Genomic DNA, 20,870 nt, shown 5'->3' on the forward strand with positions numbered 1-20,870 from the left:
AAAATTGTAAGAAAAAAAAAAAGGATAGGTTAAGTTATATCACGTAAGATCGTGGCATTCGTACCAAGTGTGAGTGGGGAAAAAATTAGATGCGGTGAAAATTGCACTGAAAAGTCGTCAAACGCTATAAAATCAACAAAAAAATCGTCAAAATATGCTACCACTGAGGTTAAATCCATAAAAAAAGAGGGCTCGTACCAAGTGTTGCGTTGAAACGGCTAATATACACTACTCTCAATATTAGGCAGTTAGATACTAACGAAAAAATATATTTTTTTAAATAAATAGTTTTGTTTGTTAGGTGGTAGAGCAGCCACAGGCTGAACTTCTACCACGAGGACTTTATCAACTTATTTGACAAAAACTTTTTTGTTCTTTTAGTTTTTAATGCACTTCACTGTTCTTGCGATAAATTACACGATGCAATGGTCATTAAGGAAAGATACGTCAGTCAATATTGCTTATTGTAGCATCACACAGATTGAGCAGAGGCACGAGCGCTAAAAACCGGGTAGGAATTCTACTTCTGTCGTCTGCATCGGAAGTACAGCGCCTTGAATCGGAAGGCAGGAAAGGTCACATGGCCCCTAGAACCAATCAGGTCTCCGTACGCCCGCATATGGCGAGAGCATTTCGCCCGTGCTGTAGAGATCCAAGCCACAAGCTTTCCCTCCTTCTCTCTGCCTACAGGCAGGCATGGTCCTGTACGCCAAACCTAGCCGGCGTCCGGCAAGCAAAGACATTAGAGAAATGCTACAAGGAGAGCTGTTAGTGGAGCGTTGTAGACGGATCGCGAAAAATTTTATAATGCCATTATGCTCAAACATGTATATAATTAGTCACGTTTTACTTTATATTTACAGCATTTACGCATTATTAAAATTTTAAATCAGGGAACGCCGGGCGTATGGGCGTATTAGGACGCTACGCTACTGCAGTAAATATAACTTCGAACGTACACAACATAATAATTACGAACGTACACAACATAATAATTAAACATTCACTCACTACTAGGGTTACGAGATTGTCCCCTTTTTTAAAGAAATGTCCCAGTGTCCCGGAAAATGTTCTCGGGGCGCCCATTTGTCCCGTAAACTAATTGCCCCATTTAAACTAATTAAAATTTCAAAATCATTTTATGCAACAAGTAATTAATAATTTATAACTAACCTAATTGAATACCAATTACCATTTACCACTCACTCAAACCTCATATTAACATTGGCGTAAAACTGCTCATTGTCGATTATCGATATGTCGAATAAGAAGAGACTCACGACTGGCAAAGGCAGTTCTGGTTCTAATACAGCTATCAATTGTTTCTTTTCTTGGTCAGTGGAAGCAGAGTGCAGTGGATAATATTCAGGGATTAGGTGATGTAAAAAGTTTTATTTCGTCATGCCAAAAAGAAAGTGTTCTTATAGTAGTGATTATTCTAAACAAAGGTCATCTTAAACGACGCCAAGTGTTCACTCAAATATTAATATATTTTGTCAAAATGTTAAAAATTCAACATTAACAATGCTTTAAACTGCAATTGATTTTGTAATGTTTAAAAATGTTATAAAAATAAATTTAATTATATCCATGTCTATATGTCCAGTTTTTTTTATTTTAGAAATCTGGCAACCTTACTCGCTACCAGCGTAAATGTACACAGAATTGAATATGCGACGGCGAACCGCCGAGGCTGGAAGGATCGCAGCGGGCTATGATAGTATGCAGCTGGTGTCAGTTACTGCCAGCAGATGACACTAACTGTAATTAAGCCTACACATTCCGATTTCTTGGAAACTTGCTACGTCGAAAACAAAACAACACCTACTAAAAAGTGCAATACCTTTGAAACTCCGTATTTTTTTTTTTTTTTGACATATTTCCGATTTGTTCCCATGAAACAGCATTGCTTGAAAATCCAATCAATTCATTACAAATTAAGCATATACAAGTAATTAAACATATAACAAGTAACTAAGCATATAAGAATAACCTGAATCGATGTACGTCTTCTGTCTTAAAAACACCCAGGAAAGAGAAAAATAGACACTGAAAGAATTTTCGTCAGCATAAATTTTCACAAATCTATTGATGGATTGATTGATTTGCTTTATTTTACTGCGCCTTTTGTGCCACTTTTGGCTAATTTGCGAAGATGATATGAAATTGATGAATGAACTCACAAACATCCATGCCCAGGTCAACAAATCTATTGAAGCATCATTTCAATATTTGCGGTGAGTGATGCTTCGAAGCCATGATTACCGGGTTGACTTCTATAGAATTAAGCACTCAGTGCCCCCCCCCCATATATTTCGACGAATTTTAACAGTTGTCGTCGTCGTCGTGATTGCGCTATGAAGGTAGGAAAGCGGCACAAAGTAAACAAAATACAACAAAGACAAATTGTCTGACAAAAAAGCACAAATAAAAAAAGCTAGTTAACGAATTGACTTGACTTAAATAAATAAATACTAAGGAAACTAAAAATTTCTGTCACAATTATAAGTGTAAGAACTTTTAAGACACAATTGGCGATACAATATTACAAGAGAGTCGCCAAACTCAAAACTTCAGTTGCACTATAAGATTTGCGAACACTAAATTAGAATACATGTGCGTATAGTGTGCGGGGTTTACTGTTATTGTTGAATCTTCAAAAACACCGCCGTTTACATATTGAGTTAGCTTTACACATAGCGATACAGCTAATTATTTCTTGTTTGCAATACTATTACAATTATTCTCATCTGATTTACTTCGTATCTTCTGCAATTATACGTAGCAGATTGTCGTGCCTTACTAGTTTTAAAAGTATATTACCTGTTCGATCTCGGCCGAACACCTCGCATTCGTTTATTTAGTCATTTTTAACATTCGTACTTACCTATTCTGCATTGCGAAAGATTCTTTAAGGTGGGATTTTGCTTTTCTCATGAAAATAATTTCAATTTTTCGTATTAAGAGTAGCGTTGTGGGTCATGAGTGGGTATGCAGTGTTTCCAACCTTCTTAACCGAAAAATACCTACTTTCGTGTTACTGATTTTGCATTTTTCCGGGTTAGGCTAGGTTAGGTTAACAGTTAAAAAGGGTCCCATGCAGAGGTTAGGTTAGGTTACTTAGGTTACGTTAACATAGTTAGGTTAGGTTAGGTTAACAGTTAAAAAAAAGGGTTCGTACTGAAATTCAACATCACAAATCATGCATATTTAGGTAGATTAGGTTCGAACTGTTACCAAATTACCTGTTCGATCTCGGCCGAATACCTCGCACTCGAATTAAAAAACCGACTGGATCTTCCACACCGGGCAACAACTTCACGACGCATCCTGGACACGTCACGTCATCTTCTTGCAAAACTACGGCGTGGTTGGAAACACTGACAGGGGGTTAAGTCATCAAACGTACTCAACATCCGGTTCACGTAGAGGAAGCAAATAAAAGGAACGGCAATTGTGCGTCGGAGAGATATTTTTCTTCAAAAATACAAATTCCAGGTCAAATAGATTCCACGATGAAAGAAAATACCTCCACGAACTTTCAAAATTCTACAGAAAGTCATTTCCGTAAGTAGTTTCTTCTGTAAAAATGAGGAAATGCGTTCGGCCGAGATCGAACTGTTACCAAAAGTACAGGATTATTATAAATGATTGACCCGATTTCATAAATTCACTGTAGCTTTATAATTTGACATATTGTCAAGAAACTTTGCAGACGTATAGAAAAACTCAAAAAGTTTTTTTTTTGGTGTTGCAGGTTTGCTTCTGATTTCTGCCACGAGAGCGCAGCAGTGAGCATTTATTCAATATGGCGACAGGCAGAGAGAAAGCTTATGTTGTGCTCGAGTTTCATTCACATCAGTCTGTCGTAACAGTGCAACGACACTTCCGAACGAAGTTCAACAAAGACCCACTAACTGCCAAGTCCATTCGGCGATGGTATGCACAATTTACAGCTTCAGGATGCCTCTGTAAGGGGGAATCAACTGGTCGGCCTACAGTGACTGAAGAAACGGTTGAGCGAGTGCGAGCGAGTTTTGCACGAAGCCCACAAAGTCTACGAACAAAGCAAGCAGAGCGCTGAACATTCCACAGCCTACCGTTTGGAAGATCTTACGGAAACGATTGAAGCAGAAGCCTTACCGCTTGCAATTGCTACAAGCCCTGACGCCTGATGACAAAGTCATACGCCTTGAATTTTCGGCACAGTTGCAACAGCTTATGGAAGAAGAAGATGGGTTTTGTGAGAAACTTATCATTAGTGATGAAGCAACATTTTTTGTGAATGGAGTAGTGAACAGACACAATGTGCGAATCTGGGAGACAGAGTCCCCACGCTGTTGTGCAGCACATTAGAAACTCACCAAAGGTTAATGTGTTTTGTGCAGTCTCACGGTGTAAAGTTTATGGCTCCTTTTTTCTTCTCATAACAGACCGTGACAGGACACGTATCTGGACATGCTGGAAAATTGGCGCATGCCACAATTGGAACAGACAGTGTGGACTTCATCTTTCAACAGGATTGTGCTCCACCACACTTCCATCTCGATGTTCGTGAATTCCTAAACAGGAGATTGACAAACCGATGGATCGGTCGTGGTGGGGATGATGATCAGCAATTCCTGTCATGGCTTCCACGCTCTCCGGACCTAACTCCATGCGATTTTTTTGTGTGGGGTTATGTGAAGGATACAGTGTTTACGCCTCCGCTACCAACAAACCTAACAGAACTGAGAGCTCGCATCAACAGTGCTTTCCAACGGATTGATAGGGACATGCTGCACCGAGTGTGGGAAGAACTTGATTGTCGACTTGATATTTGCAGAATTGCTATGGGGGAACATATAGAGCACTTGTAATATGTTACAAAAAACTGAGTTTTTCAAGACGTCTGCAAAGTTTTTTGACAATATGTCAAATAATAAAGCTACAGTGAATTTATGAAATCGGATCAATCATTTATAATAACCCTGTAAAATCTTAAAACTTATCAAATGTAATATATTTTAATACTGTGTAATGAAAATATACATATGCATACAGGTGAAAAAACGAGGCACCAGTAATTTCGTAACTAATTTATACAGGGTGTCGCAAAACTCTTTCAACAACGCTTGGGTGCTGGTAGATATCATAAAAACAAGTAACTTTTCCCTATAAAGTTTACCTCGAAAGCGCTTAGTTTCTGCGCTATAGGCGCTTAAAATTCATCCTGTACGTATGCAACCCAACACAGCAAACGCTTGCTCTGACATAACTAGCAGGGGTGCGTGGCAGGGTTGCCACTAGCGTTCCTCGTTAAGAGAGACGACTTGAAAACAACAACTTAGGAGTCTTGCCTGAGCAAAATCCAAAACATTAATGATACTTGCGATGTTGTAAGAAGCATTGACAGTATTTATAAGCTGACAAGACAAATAATGGGCAGACTGAAATTCAAAATTACTCATTCTAAAATATCTTCCATAATTGATTGATTGATTTGGTTTATTTTAATTCACTTTTCTGCAACCTTTGGCTAATCGCGAAGATGAGGATCATATGATGAAATAACAAATGACACCAATGTCTAGGCCAGGATTTAAACCCGAGATACCTGGCGACGTAGCGATCTGTGCTAACCACATCACCACGGAGTGTTTCGTGTATCATGCGATATCAACAATTGCAAGGAAGACGTGAGATATTGGAAATATACGAACGAACAAATGTAAACATGATGTGTTTGCTGCCTCGTCTCGAACACGCAGACTGTAATGTTATTAAATTTATTTATTAGAAAATTATTCCTATCTATGCTAGCGTTATTGCTAATCGTGTTCGTCTCATTAAGAAATAATTGCAATGCTCTTTTAATGATTTATTCTTTGATTGATTTGCTTTATTTTACTTCGCTTTTGTGCCACTTTTGGCTAATTTGCAAAGATGGGGATGAGTGATTATATGATGAAATTGATGAATGGACACTCACAAACATCCATGCTCAGGCCAGGATTCGAACCCGGAACCCCTGGCGTCGTAGCGCTATGTGCTAACCACTCCGGTACGGGGGGCGGTTCTGCGTGTTCGAAACGAGGCAGCAAACGCATCATGTTTACATTTGTTCGTTCGTGGATTTCCCATATCTTACGTCTCCCTTGCAATTGTTGATATCGCATGATACACGAAACACTCCGTGGTGATGTGGTTAGGACAGCTGGCTACGGCGCCAGGTATCTCGGGTTTAAATCCTGGCCTAGACATTGGTGTCATTTGTTATTTCATCATATCATCCTCATCTTCGCGATTAGCCAAAAGTGGCAGAAAAGCGAATTAAAATAAACCAAATCAATCAATCAATCATGGAGATATTTTAAAATGAGTAATCTTGAATTTCAGTCTGTCCATTATTTGTCTTGGTCAGTTTATAAATACTGTCAATGCTTCTTACAACATCGCAAGTATCATTAATGTTTTGGATTTTGCTCAGGCAAGACTCCCAAGTTGTTGTTTTTAAGTCGTCTCTCTTAACGAGGAACGCTAGTGGCAACCCTGCCACGCGGCCCTGGTAGTTATGTCAGAGCAAGCGTTTGCTGTGTTGGGTTGCATACGTACAGGATAGATTTTAAGCGCTTATAGCGCAGAAACTAAGCGCTTTCGATGTAAACTTTATAGGGAAAAGTTACTTGTTTTTATGATATCTACCAGCACCCAAGCGTTGTTGAAAGAGTTTTGCGACACCCTGTATAGGCTACTGACTATAGGTATAGAGCATTGTTGAATTTGATTTTAATAAAACGATATTGTTGAATTGGATTTTAAAAACCAAGTTACTTATGGGTAAAAAAAATACAGGGTGCCTGAAAATTTTCACCTAGCGCCTGAATTTTCAAATTCAGTTCTAAAATTATTTTTTTCAATATTTCGAGGTCCTTTATGGAAATTTCATTTTACTTTTTTTTTTAAAAAATGAGTAGTATAATATGTGTTTTTTAAAGTTTTTGTATTCTCTGCATCACGTGTATCATTAGGCAGAATAATAAACATGCCATTACATTTTTATGCACTGTTGCTAGCCCTATTTTAAAATCTTCGGCAATATGGTAGAGTCGGCTATATATCAGAATGCATAGTAGATGCTGTTACTGGTAGAACCTTCTTTGGGAAGGCCATTCCGGTGCAAGAATTAATTACTTTCATCCAATCTAGTATTAATTAATAAATTAAATGTTTAAGATCATATTTCAAAATGTGTAGCTTTATGTTAGTTGGATTCGTGGCTTTCTTAGACAGTATTTGCAATATATATATATATATATATATATATATATATATATATAACCAAAAATATGCTGGCTCCTGAGAAAAAGGGGCTGACGCCTGAATTGTTTTTAGTTTTTCTACCCCTGGTTATATTACAAAATTACTTTTTATTTACATAATACTTGGGAGCTTGTCCGCCAGCACCGAGAATTAAAAAGCACATTTTCTTAATGTAATGTGTACTAAAATAATCATACTTTCACATATATGCACTTGTGTTGTTGCTGTTATCATCATCACTATTGAGATGAACATTGAAAGTAAGACGATGAGCTCAATACAAGGGATGGGCAAGCATCCCCTCGCAGCTCCCTTGCGCCGCACCCCTTCCCCCAGTATGATGTATGAAATCCACTGAAGACGTTCCCTTCAGAACCTTGATACCGGTTCATTCCGCTCGGTATGACCTATGACACGTGTCAGTCTCTTAAAATTGTAGGATTACAAAGCATAAAAAACAAGATTTTAATGCTCATGATAAGTCAATTACGTTGATATGTTCCATTTCACAATGACAGTTTTCTTTTTGTTTTTTTTTAGTTTTCAAGAGTACAGTTTTGACTGCTATGAAGATGTTTTTTTTAAAGGAGAGAAAAAAAAGTAACCAGTAAAGTCTAGACAAACTGATAAAGAGAAGTTCGTTGCATACTTCGTACAGAACTTGTGTTTCTTTTGACTTCTCGTCGGCTATATTGCAATGCTTTGACCAACTTCGCATATACAAATCCCAGTTTAACTTGCTGCAGTTACCGTGACCGTAAAAGTGGTAACTTGCACCTAATGTGACTCCCTAAAATACGCAATGATTTAGAAAGTTATTTTATAAATGTAGCTCAAGTTATTGCCTAAAACTATTGATTTTTCACTTTCTTAATGAAGAGCAATTAACAATGGAATATATCCAAGAATCATCCTGATCATGACAAAGCTTCTATGTTCAATAGTAATTAAGACTTCAATGTACAACAATCATCTTGAACATGACACAATTTATTCGTTCAACGGTAATTATCAAACCTATGGATTAGTAATGATAAATGCGAAAGTGTAAAAAGTATTTCAAGCCGACCATGTAAAAAAAACACACCGGATTTTCGCCTCAAATGCAATAAGGAATTCAATGGTATCATTGAACGTACAAGGTGTTCGAAAAGTATCGCATAAATGGGCCAAATCGTAGTATTTGTTCAAATATTCTTCGTCAACAAAGGTCTGTAGATTGAATCGCATATTGCTGAGTACACGAGGAAGATAATGTAGGCCATGGCATGACATTCGTCCTCGATTCTGGTGCGGAGGCAGATGGCCAGTCGTCACGCTGTACATCAGCTTTATGGTAGTACTTCAGAAATGCAAATTCCAACGGATTCAAATCTGGAGAGCGTGGGGTCAATTCAACGGGAATGAGGATGGAAATGAAAAGAGAAAGAGGAGGAATAAGAAATAGGGAAACAAATAGAAGAAAATAAGACTAAAATGTGGGACATGTCCGGGAAAAGAGGATGTCTGGCAATCATACTTATGGGCTGTAGTCAACGTTAAATCATTCGATCAAACAATCAAAAACATTGCAAGATGTTAAATAACGTTCAGCAAACTAACAATGAGCATGTTTGCTCTTATCGCCCATGTAACCATCGCATCGGTTCGAATATCACAGGATATGCATGAGCAGTACATCCGCATTCCTGCCTTGATCAAAGAATGAATCTTCGGTAACTGAAACCTGACACGATAACAAACGATCTCAAAGTATTTTCACTAGCTTACCCGGCATACTTTATGTCTTCACTGTCTTACTAGCCCAAAACACGCTGAAAATAGAAAATTGCTTGACATTTTGTGGACATTTTGATAGGTATATATTAGGGCTGAGCCTATACTACTTTGAACCGATGCCGATACTCTTACCGATTCCCACCGATACGGATACTTGAAAAAGGCAATAATAAAAATTTGTTCAAAATATTGATCAATATTTGTGTGTAAATATTCTCCTCCAATTACATGCATCAATTTACCAAGACATTTGCTTTAGTATATTCAAGAATTGCATCAGAATATTAAAATAGATCTTATGTAATCACAAAATATAGCTTTTCGTGCAAAATTGTTGCAAAATAAAAATAAACTTTGAATTTTGCATGATTTCCAGGACTCCTCGAAAGTGTCGTGTCATTTTTGCAGACTCAGTGAAAGACTAAACTGCCGGAAAAGTTTCGGCTGGTATCGGTAGAAGAATTTCAACCGATACTTTCCGATACCGATACCACTGGTATCGGCCGATATCGATACATCGGCATCGGCTCAGCCCTAGTATATATGTATATATGTATATACACGTACAAAAAAATACGCAGTATTGGTCAGTATGGAGATACATATAAAATTAATCACGACTGTGGTAATACGAAACCTACTTTGGCTAAATATTTATCAATAATATGCCGGCTCGGTAGCCGAGTTGATAAAGTGTAGACTTAGGAACGCACCACCGTAGTTCTCGGGTTCGAATCCCGGTCTGGGCATGGGTATTCTTTGTGTCTGTCCATTAACTTCAAGTAATCATCACTCAACCTCATCGTTGCGATTGGCCAAAAGTTGCAGAAAAGCGACGATAAATACCAAAACAAACACAAAAAATACAGCAAAACCTCGTTAATCCGGACTAATGAGGGGGGGCTAAGTTGACCGGTTTAATGAAAGTCGGATTAACTGAAATAACCTAAAAGAACAGTAGAAAGTGTATTAAAACTCCGTTTATAGCAAGAAAACAAGTTTATTGTGGTGTATTTAAAGGGCATAGGCCTAAATACATTATACAGTACAGTACAAATTCTGCGGGAAACAGAATTTCATCAGTGGTTGACTGCCTTTTCTTTGGGAAGTTCTCTTCTTGACTTCTAGCCACATATAAAACCTTGCATTCTGCTTTTCTTTTTCCTTTTGCCTGTCCGAATTAAGCGAAGTCCGGCTTATCGGGTTCCGGATTAACGAGGTTTTACTGTATATCAATAACAGAGTATTCAGAGGAACTCGCAAGCCAGGTTTTACTTATATGTGAGGGCTGGGGCTAACAACAATTTTATTGACAACTTATTACACACACACAAACAAAAAGCAAACAAGGAAGCAAACAAAGAAAGAAACGCATTTTTTTTGTTGCAACTGATGAATGGTTTATCTAATAGTATATCTACATTTCAGGTACCTCGTTTATCTTGTTTCTTTTCTCCCGGTGGTTTCTCTTTGAAGATGGATGTCGGGGACTGCAGTCCCCCAAACTAGCCCCCACCCTCCAACCTGTAACTTGAAAGTCTTTGAGCTTGATTACATTAATACTCTTTTAAGGACACCGATCGTAGAATTTTAATTATCCACAGAGCCTCAACCCTCTCCCCAAATTCACAAAAAAAACAACTAAATATTACCTGTCCCATCACGACCTCACGCACCCAACAGAAAATTCTAGCTAAACCCCTGGATCTTTGGTAAAACCAATCTCGGTTCCCATATATTGCTCTGATTTCACTCCCGAGTTTAATCTAGGCAGAGATAAAAAAAAAAAAAGGTTCCGCGTATCAACCGCAGGTGTGTTCGTTTAGTTACGGCAGATTACAAGCTCGCAATATTGAAACAATAGATCGATTTCAATGCAATTCAAAATCAAAGCTGTCATTAAAAAATTCAGCTCAATAGCTTTCAATTTACACGATTTAGTACGGTTTACTTGGACGTATTTTTTGATATTTTACGTCGCTTTTCTGCCACTTTTGGAAATCGTGACCATATGCTGGTTAGATGAAATGCAATACAAAGAACATTCAACCCCAGGGAGACACTCGAGCCAGGGAACTTTTGGTGGCTCAAGATTTCACCATGAGTGTCTATAATAGAATAAGAAGAAATACAAAACTGCGAGTGCGAGGCTCTTAACCGGCTGTACCCACTCGAAAATCGCGCCGATTTGTTTTAATCGATAGATTTCGATGTGTTTCAGGGTGCGGAAACATCAAATAACAGAGACATTTGATCCCAAAGTATGTCTCATACAAGTAACAAACCTATCTTGAAGCACTTTTTCAGTTTTCATTTGTAAAAATCAGGTGTATGAACACTCAAAACAGCGAAAAAAATACCTGCAAATGGCAACGCCACCAAACCTAGCACTTCTAACCTAACACAAAAACTGAAAATTACTATCAGCGTCGAACCTATAGTATAACCTATCGTCTGGTGTTGTTTAGCTTGTTGTGTCAGGTGCTATATTCACTTTTTGCGCGAAGGCTGCTTCGGACTAACGCAACAGAGGTACATTACTTCAACATGACATCTGTACGAGCTAAAATGAACAGAAAACGTTCATAAACAACATAATCTTCATAAACCATGCACGATTTTCACTTTCTAGCTGGTGTACAGAGGATCAAGGAAAGGGGGGGGGGGTCCAAGCAACTTTCAGTTTTTAAAGTAAATTTGCATAAACTTGTGAGACCAGTAAAGTAACAATATTCACAAAATAATTTTGATTTTCTTATTTAAAAATATAATGCCAATTTTCAAGATAGTATTTAACACATTTTTAAAATGTGTCCAATTCCGGAAGAGAGAAAGCCTTAGGCCTCATTCCGCCTTTTTCAAGTATGTAGTATTTCCTTCCTTTTGCTAGATCACGTATCAAGTGAAATAACGAATACCACAATGTGATGTAGTACGTTTACGGAAGCTTGAATTATTTAGAATAGGTAAATAATGTAAACAAAAATAAAAGTTTTATGTTCAGTTGCTGAAAATGAGGCTTTGAACAGCAGCATTTTGCTCGTCAAATTAAGGGGTACAATTTGCATCAAATGGATTTAGGAAATACTGTACCAGTTCTAAAAATTTGGGGAGGATTTAACCTTGCACTGCCGTTTCTGCACCACTGCTTGTGCGTTATTATGAGAAATGCTGTATTCATGGGCGAAGTTCAGCCTCTACCACTTAACCCTCGGAACTTATACAATCAAACAAAGAAAAAAGATAATGCTACTAAGATAGATACAAGTATTCAATTACAATATTACATTTATCTCTATTAAATATTTCAGTAACTAACACCACAAGTATAAAACAGATAAAGACAATTTTACTTATTCACAGAAATCTAAAGATATAACACCATTAAGCCTTGTTTCCATGATTATGAAAAAATATAAATATGCTAACCAAGGCAGTAATTTTTTTTATTAGAAACTTAAACTAAACGTAACGTTTCAACCTTCTAGCAAGGTCTTCATCAGACTCTGTATCAAGTACAAAACTTTTGTACTTGATACAGAGTCTGATGAAGACCTTGCTAGAAGGTTGAAACGTCACGTTTAGTTTATGTTTTTAATAAAATAAATTACTGCCTTGGTCAGCATATTTATATTTTTTCACAAATCTAAAGGTATTCGTTTCTGGTTCAAATCTGCTCAAGTTTTTTTGTTTTAATTTCAACACAAGCATGTTGAATAGTCATTTGTACTGAAGATCTGTCCCTGCTTGTCAAGAAGTACTTTTGTTACTGCCCTTTTAATATAACTTTCAAAATACTTTCAATAAACGTAGCGGCTTAACCAATTTTGACATGTTATTTTGATTATACAATTAGTAAAAAAAAGTTTACTAAACCAAAGGGATTTGTGCCCGTTAAATTCTCCCCGTGCACTGAATCATGAAAGTGGCTATACAATTCGAAAGCACCATAAGCATTCCGACAGCACGCTTCCAAGACCTTGAACATTCTCGGTTTCCTGGTATGAATCGACAAGTTGCTGTCATAAACGTACAATGGCCTGTACTTTCTCACACAATTCTTAACACTTCACACAAGAACACTACAGCTTCTAAACAATAGTTTGCGAGTTAGTACTTACCACGATCGTTACATACTCGCGATGCAATATGCACTTTCAACACAGACTTCATGGAAGTTTTTTCGCAAACCATTTGCTTCCGTTAAGTCACCTCTTATCGTGAATGAAGCAGACTGATTGTTTTCGATATCTCGGTATGAACCCATGCGCACCTCAGGGCCTCGTAAAGCTTCACAGTTTACGAGGCTATCCTTATAGCTCAGGACTCGCGCTATCTTCGCGGTCAAACAGACTGAACTGCTCACGGTACCAACGTAACCTTTTTTTTCAAAGGCACTTAATCGCAATTGTAATGTTTATATTTCATTAGAGTTTGCTGAATGGTAATTACTTGTAAAACTATTCAGAAATACTTCATTTATTAAATAGGCAATTAAATTATTGAACAAAGCCGTGAACGATAAATGAGTTATTTATTTTTGTGCTATGGGCACTATTATTGCTCGTCACGCAATACAAGGATAAGTCCCTTAACTAAAATGAAATTGAGGACAGGTTCCTAGCAAGACAATAAAACATGTCTTAAAATTATTCCTTACTCAATTTTTAAGACTAATTCATTCATTCATTTATTACTTAACAAGAAATAAAACTATACTATCTCTGAGAACTAAAACCTGGCAGTGGATCCAGACGCCAGAGCCTCGTTGGCCTGCATCATTGCGGATTCCACTTTAAACTGTAGGTCCAGTCCCGATTAGTCTTACTGTGCACAAAGTGAACTTAAAGATCAACTCAAACCAAACGTTGCATTGCAGTTACCAGGGCGCCTTGAAGTTGGTGCACTCGGTTTCAACGGTAATAATGCACATAGAAAATAGCCGTATGAATATCACTGGCCCGAGTCTGCATATATTGCATTCGTCGTGATAAATAAAACTGAACAGTATCAGAAACAATAGTCAAAGGTGAAAAGTTCCCGTCCCTCTCTCTTTCTCATTTCTAAAATTTATTTTCCTATTTCTTCCACAGTATCTCTCGTTGTTTCCTTGTGTCTCCCTTAGTTTGTATCAACACCGTAGCTAGATATTCTGCCCCCCCCCTCACGCCGACCCCACCGACATTTTATGTGCGTCCTTCGATATTTTCTTCTTATGCCATGATTTGTGACATTTACATCCTACAAATTTTCAAATGAGGAAACAAATAAAATCTCATTAAAGAATATTGTAGGTTACAGGCCTATTTAAAGATTTGTAGTTTTCATTTCAGATTTTTTTAAAAAATGTTTAACTTATTTAAACTATTTCAGTTATATTTTAGTGTCTGAAGAACATTTTTTAAAACGTACTATTACTACTATATTAAGAAACAGAAAATTCCAAGAGTGTGTTAGCAGAATGTACCTCTCTCAAGTGTAAATTTCACCGTCGCATATTCTGATTTTGTTGTCATTTTTTATATTAAAAAAAGCTTTGAATGGCGCCCTGGGTTTCAGCCCCCCTAGCCTACATCTCGCTATGGGCCTGCTTTGTATATTTCTCTTATCTTTCTCTTGTTCTCAACCGGGTTCTCGCTTCTCTCCCCCCTCGCCCCATCATCTCCCCACGGAGCAGGGTTGTTATAGCTAGGTCCAGGAATTTAAAATAAATTCAATTCCGGTCCAGGAGAGAAAATGAGCAAGCGTAAATGGGTTCTGGACCGTAAAGAACCTTTTTATCTGTAAAGTATTTTAATTCGGTCCAGGAACATTTTTTCCGGATTTGTTTAAATACGGTCCAGGAACCTTTTTCCAGCTGAATTTAAATACGGTACAGGAACATTTTTCCGAATAAATTTAAATTCGGTCCAGGAATACTTTTTCCAGGCACAATTTAAATTCGGTCCAGGAATTTTTTTTTTCTAGGATCAATTTAAATAGGGTCCAGGAACCTTTTTTCGGGATCAATTTAAATACGGTACAGGGACCTTTTCTCAATTAAACAATACGAAACTTGGACCGAATTTAAATTATGTGTGAAAAAGGATTCCGGTCCTGCATCGGAACCCAATAGAACCCATTAGAATTTATGAGTTCCTGACCCTTTAACAAACCTGCCACAGAGCGCACATAGTCTCATTTACATTTCTGGGATGCAACAATGTCCCTTTTCGTAACATTATGTTACTTTTTTAACAAAAGTAAAGTTACCCCCTACACATTGCAACATGCAGTGGAGGTATATGTAGGGGCTCATACATACACAATCGCGGTCATTTGTAGAGATGATGTGATCAGCACCATGTAGGGGCTCCTTTATTCCCGGGGTTGCCGCCAGGTACTTATTTATTAGATGCTGTCGTTGGTTAACATTGATTTACAAAAACGCGACGGCTTTTGCCACCATGCAGTGGACCGAAAAAAAAAGCGCATAGAAGGGGGTCTTATACCAGCGTTTCTCAACCACTGGGACGAGGCCCAGTACCGGATCGTGGAATCAATTATACCTGGCTACGAGCGTGCGACCTGACAACCTGGCCTTTCGTTCTGGCTTCCACTGCAATGGGCCTGGTCAAAGCAAACTATTGTAGGTGGCAGCACCCCTGTTGTGTCCCCACGCTTTTGATGGGCAATTGTTCTCCCATTTAAATTCATGGGGAATTTGATGCTGAACGTGCTGCTATTACATTAAATTGCAAGTTTAATTACATCTTAACCTCAGAAGTTAAGTCGGAACATGATAGATAAATAATCAGTGCTGTGAAACTAAGAATTTTAATAATAAGACGATCGCCAACAACAGAAGAGATATCGGAACTCAGAAAAGCCTTAAAATTTGCACAGCACCTGTTACGTCACTTGCAATTTTCACAATTTAAGTGCTTTATTCTTGTGGATCTGGTTAAGAATAATACATAATAATCCTACACGACTGTACTTTTATTTTTATAGTTGTTCTTGTTATTAATGACTGACTCCTTTCTTTTACGTGATATCATACTTTCCTCATGGCTAGTAAATATGGTTCACTATTTTATACATACACATTTATCGAGAAGAATAGTTATTACAAAAAATATTTTATATTCTGTTTCATGTCTCGCAACCTCTAGGTTTTTCTTATTTACAGGAATTATAATTTTAAAATTATTGTAATGTAACCCAAGACAAAAAGGACGAAAATACGAGGGCAAAATGTCTGCTTAATACAAAGAAAACATATGTTAATATTAAGTTATCGGATAGGGCATAGTGTATAATAATAAATATCATGCGCTTACTCACTTAATACATTTTTCTTTGTAATTTTGGTAGTTTCTCTGATTCCTTCTCCCGCCGTTGAATTGCACATACTCGCAAGTCGCAACAAGAGGAAACATAAAAGTGTAGTGTAAAAATCTATTTTCTTTTTATTATAGACCAATGGCAGCTAGAGACGACCAGAATTGCATCAAGTTTAGTGTTATTTGTGCACAAACATACTATATTTAGCCCGCCTGAGCTACCCTGTAGTTGCGCTCGAATATATGAATTCTTAGGTTCAGGAGAATGTAATTTTCGGAAACATATGACTTGCTACATAATCTTAAAGGTTTGCTAAACACATTTTTATTATCAATTTACACGAGAAATTCTTGCCTTCTTTGAAAATAACGTTTGAATAGCCATTCGATCGCGCTCCGATGTAAAGCTTAAGGCAACCAGTGGACGAGACGAAATTCTTTAGGGACACAACAGGGGTGGCACCTCTAGCGGAAAAGTTTGGCAGTCAACATCCCGAAAAGAGGAGTACCGATGGCTAGAAACCGCAAAGGATAGGCGGTGTGAGCCAATATAAAGCAACAAAAAAGCCATAAGATGAAATGCTTTCGTGGCGATGATGGACCAAACGATCTAACGGAGCTTCGCGTTGCTTCCCCCCTTCCAAATTTGAACGATGGCAAACGGGCACCACTCTTAATTTAGTTTGCGTAGCAATTTTCATTAACAAATATATTGAAGTCGAAATAATCTGATTAATTGGAATTTTCCGCTGTCCGAAATGGGATATGCCAATAAAAATCAGCACTTACTAAATTAATTTAATGATATTGGTCAGAGGAAACTTCGTTCTCAACTAATTTAAACAACACGCCTAGACTTAATCGAACTAATACTCTCTCTATGCTTAAGCCATACCGGTAATTTATTTATTGTTATTAAATTTCAAGGGTACATATTTATTACCTCATAAAGTTTAAAACAATGAGAAAGCTATCGACTTTAAAAAAACGAAGTTACCGGGCCACGGGTTCACGAAGGTTGAGAATCACTCTCTTAGACGGTCTCCTGAATAGCACTGAGTCTGATTTTGATGATGGAATGGAAATTTCTGTTTTCGTTCTGAGCATCACGTGAGGGGCTGTTAATCTTAGCTCCTTCCTGATTTTTCTTCCCGGGGATCTCCTGATTGACAGACTAATCAAATAAGTGTGATAAGGTTCAATAAAGCCAAGATTACTGATAAACTTCTTCAATGCCGCGTCATCACTTTACGCCAGAATGAACGCCACGCCAACGTGCTTCTTCAGGCATTTCCAAAGATTACTTTAGTCTTGTATTTCCGGAACGTGTGTATTTGAAGCCATGGTTTCATAGCTAGAAGCCTTTGCCTTATGATTTGGCACGCACAGGAGATGTACTATGTACATATTCTAGCGAAAAATGCAGGCTCGACCATGCCTCGAACCCGTTCCATTGCTCTACGAATGTCTTAAAAAATATATATATTTATAAAAGGAAAAACTCCTAAGCGGAAGTTTCCACTGTCATTCATTTTCTCATCTTGACTTATCAACTTGACTTAATTATCTATTTTTCAATTCATGACATACATAAACATCCAATCCATGCCATGTGATTAGGAGGGGGCAACTGCCCCCCAGTTTTTTGCCACTTTTGCCCCCGCACTATGCTAAACCTTATCTATCAAACTATCCTTGCCCCACCCAGTTTTGGAACATGCCATACAGTGGATTCGAACCCGAAACTCCTGTCGTCGTAGCACGCTGCATTGACCGCTCTGGCACGTAGATCGATTAAGACTTATAATGAGAGGTTACGGGTTGGAATATTGAGTTTCGGACGAGACTCCGTGTAATGGTAGGACACCATGAAGGAGGCAAGTTTTCAGTGCTGCGAAATAACGCAAATTATGCTATTTTTCAGAATAACCCCAATGTGTATGATTGTGTTCAAAGATTTGGATGTTATCATTCAACAAACATTTCATATTTAGTGACAGATGAGATGAAATCGTTTTCGAAATGGAAGAACTGTGGTCATTTCTCACAAAGGTAAGCCATATTTTTTTTTGTTATTAAAAACTAAATTTGTTTAAATTTTCCAGAACTAAAACAATATGAAAATTTGAAGCATATAAGGAACAGTAAAAATGGATGTAAAGATAACATCGATTTTAAATTAATAATATCGAATTTTGCCCTAAATCGCGAAAAATAACACCGAATTGCAGTAAAAAATAACATCGAAATTCAGGGAAAAATAAAACGAAAACTTCATGTCCCTACCTATATGTCGAGATTCTATACCGCGTTTGTTACAACCTGTCCCGGTTCCCGCGCTAGCTGGTCGCTGGCTTTTCTCCGTGCTGGGGAAAGTCAAAGCCAGGCAGCCAATTAAAGTACGCAACGTCTCAACAGTGTCTACGTAAGCGCCTCTCTTCTGGCTTCCATTCGCTCCTCGCTGCCCAGCAGACGATTTTTTCCTCGTTTCTCATTGGCACCGAAACTGTTGAGCGATCGCTAACGCGGGAAACTAGACAGGTTCTAACAAACGCGGTATAGCGTGCACTAGCGAGCCATTTCCGAGAAAGCGTTTCACGGTTTCCACGATTTCCAAGCGTCCCTCATGAGGTGAAGATATTGTCTTAGTGGCCCGATGGTAGCGTATCAATTTCACGCGCCAAAGGTTCTGGGTTCGATTGCCCCCACTTTTTTTATTACCTGGAGCAACTATTTACTGCATTAAAAAAATATTGAAATAAAAATGTATTGATTTTTCACGAGGCGCACTTCGAAAGTTTCGGAAATCTGAAATGTTCTTTCTTTGAAAAGGTGATATCAACTAGACGATATATCGTCACGATATTTTGGCGATGTGTATCGTCTGCACGGTATAGCTATCGCATCGGCGGTATAAATCGTCTCCAGAAAAACATTATGATTTTTAAAATGCTAAAACACAGTAATTAAGTGTATGCCATTATTATTTTATTAGAAAATATGATTTACATCAACACTAAGTGCGGAAAATAACACCTTGCAAATAGCGCCCATTTTGCAGCAAGTTTCTCGGCATGGCGGTTACCTCGCGTTCCCTACTAGATCGACCACAAGGAAAAAAACCTTGGGACGAAAAGTACCCGCGCAGCTTTCTCTTCTTCCCTCCACCTGGGGCCATGAGGAAGCATGGTCCACTCTCCCCCTCCCCTACTCGCGAGGGTACGGTGCATAGGAGTCGCGGGTCTGCGCAGGTTGTTTTGCTCGTGGTAGCGACAGTGTTGCCACATGAAGGGAAATTTCCCTTTTGTAGGGAAATTCGGACCGAAAGTTTAGGGAAAAGTGAATTTCCATTAAAGATACCACAATTTCAGGGAAATTTTAAGACATCTGACAACATTATTACAGTAAACTATATGTTAAGTTCCAGTTTCATATTCAAATTTTCATTTTTTCTGTTATGTTTTTTGCTCCCTTGAATATAGCCTTAATCTATTTATATTTCTGTTAAGTACATAGCTTTTGTGCACTTTCGGATAATAGTAACGATGAGGATTAACAATTAAATTGATTCCTCACCAAGATCCAAACCTGGGACATCTGGTCAGGAAGCGATGAAAGTGACATCTATGTGAAAAATTTAACATTCTTTATTCACACGGACATGGACCAACGGAAATACTATTACTACTGCTTCCATCACCACCACTAATAATAATAATAATTACAGCTACTGCTACTACCACTACTAATACTCATTATTATTATTGCATGATTTGCTTAGGTGAAGGGAAAAATTGGTCCAAAAAGGGAAATTTTGCCCTCGTATTGTGGCAACACTGGGTAGCGATTCAATGCCACAAAACAAAGGATAGCCTAGGGACCCAAACTTTATAAATCTCCCTCAAAGAGAAAAGCCAAGGAAGCAAAGAAATAGAGAGACGGATAGAGAGACAGATTCATAAAGAACGGAAGAAAGAGAGTGGGTGAAAAAGAAGAAAAGAGAAAGAAAGAAAGAAAGAGAGAGATTTGGCGGCCATGACCTGCGATGCAGCCGTAGAGGGATCGAGGCGAAATCTCCCGACAGACTGGATACAGTTTCATCTCTAGTAACACTTTTAACCTTCCCGACTATGTAATAGTGTCAACCAACAAGGTTGGTACCGCTGATAAGACGATCAAGTGTACTTCGGAAAGAACATAATTTGTACGACGTTTTTGCTTCTCCCCCCCTCCCCGTCTACATCCTGCCAGAACCTTGTTTTTGTCGAACAACATGACCTCTGTTCGTCGCTGTAATGGCGACGACAAATTTGCTCTGTTGCGATAAACAAATATCCTTGAAACTGCGAAACGAGCTGATGTCTGTACGGGTTCCTTCTTGCCTTCTCCCGTCACCTCACATGTAAGTTATAATGCAAGATGTCACATGTTATCAATGATACGCGTGACTGGTTATTTGCGAGT

At 38.1% G+C, this 20,870-nt stretch overlaps 1 protein-coding gene across 1 annotated transcript in view; it reads right to left on the minus strand.

Annotated features, from left to right (window-relative positions):
* The window catches only part of LOC145987277 (scavenger receptor class B member 1-like), a 77,444-nt gene extending 64,097 nt beyond the window's left edge, over nucleotides 1-13,347 (minus strand). Inside the window, exon 1 of the mRNA XM_083121792.1 lies at nucleotides 13,203-13,347. Coding sequence (XP_082977918.1) covers nucleotides 13,203-13,275 — 73 coding nt within the window. The 5' untranslated portion in view covers nucleotides 13,276-13,347. The remainder of the gene's footprint in view (nucleotides 1-13,202) is intronic.
* Between the last annotated feature and the right edge of the window lie 7,523 nt (nucleotides 13,348-20,870).

This window comes from Lepisma saccharinum, chromosome 4, assembly GCF_977018435.1.
Source record: "Lepisma saccharinum chromosome 4, izLepSacc3.1, whole genome shotgun sequence".
In the NCBI taxonomy this organism is placed as follows: Eukaryota; Metazoa; Arthropoda; class Insecta; order Zygentoma; family Lepismatidae; genus Lepisma; species Lepisma saccharinum.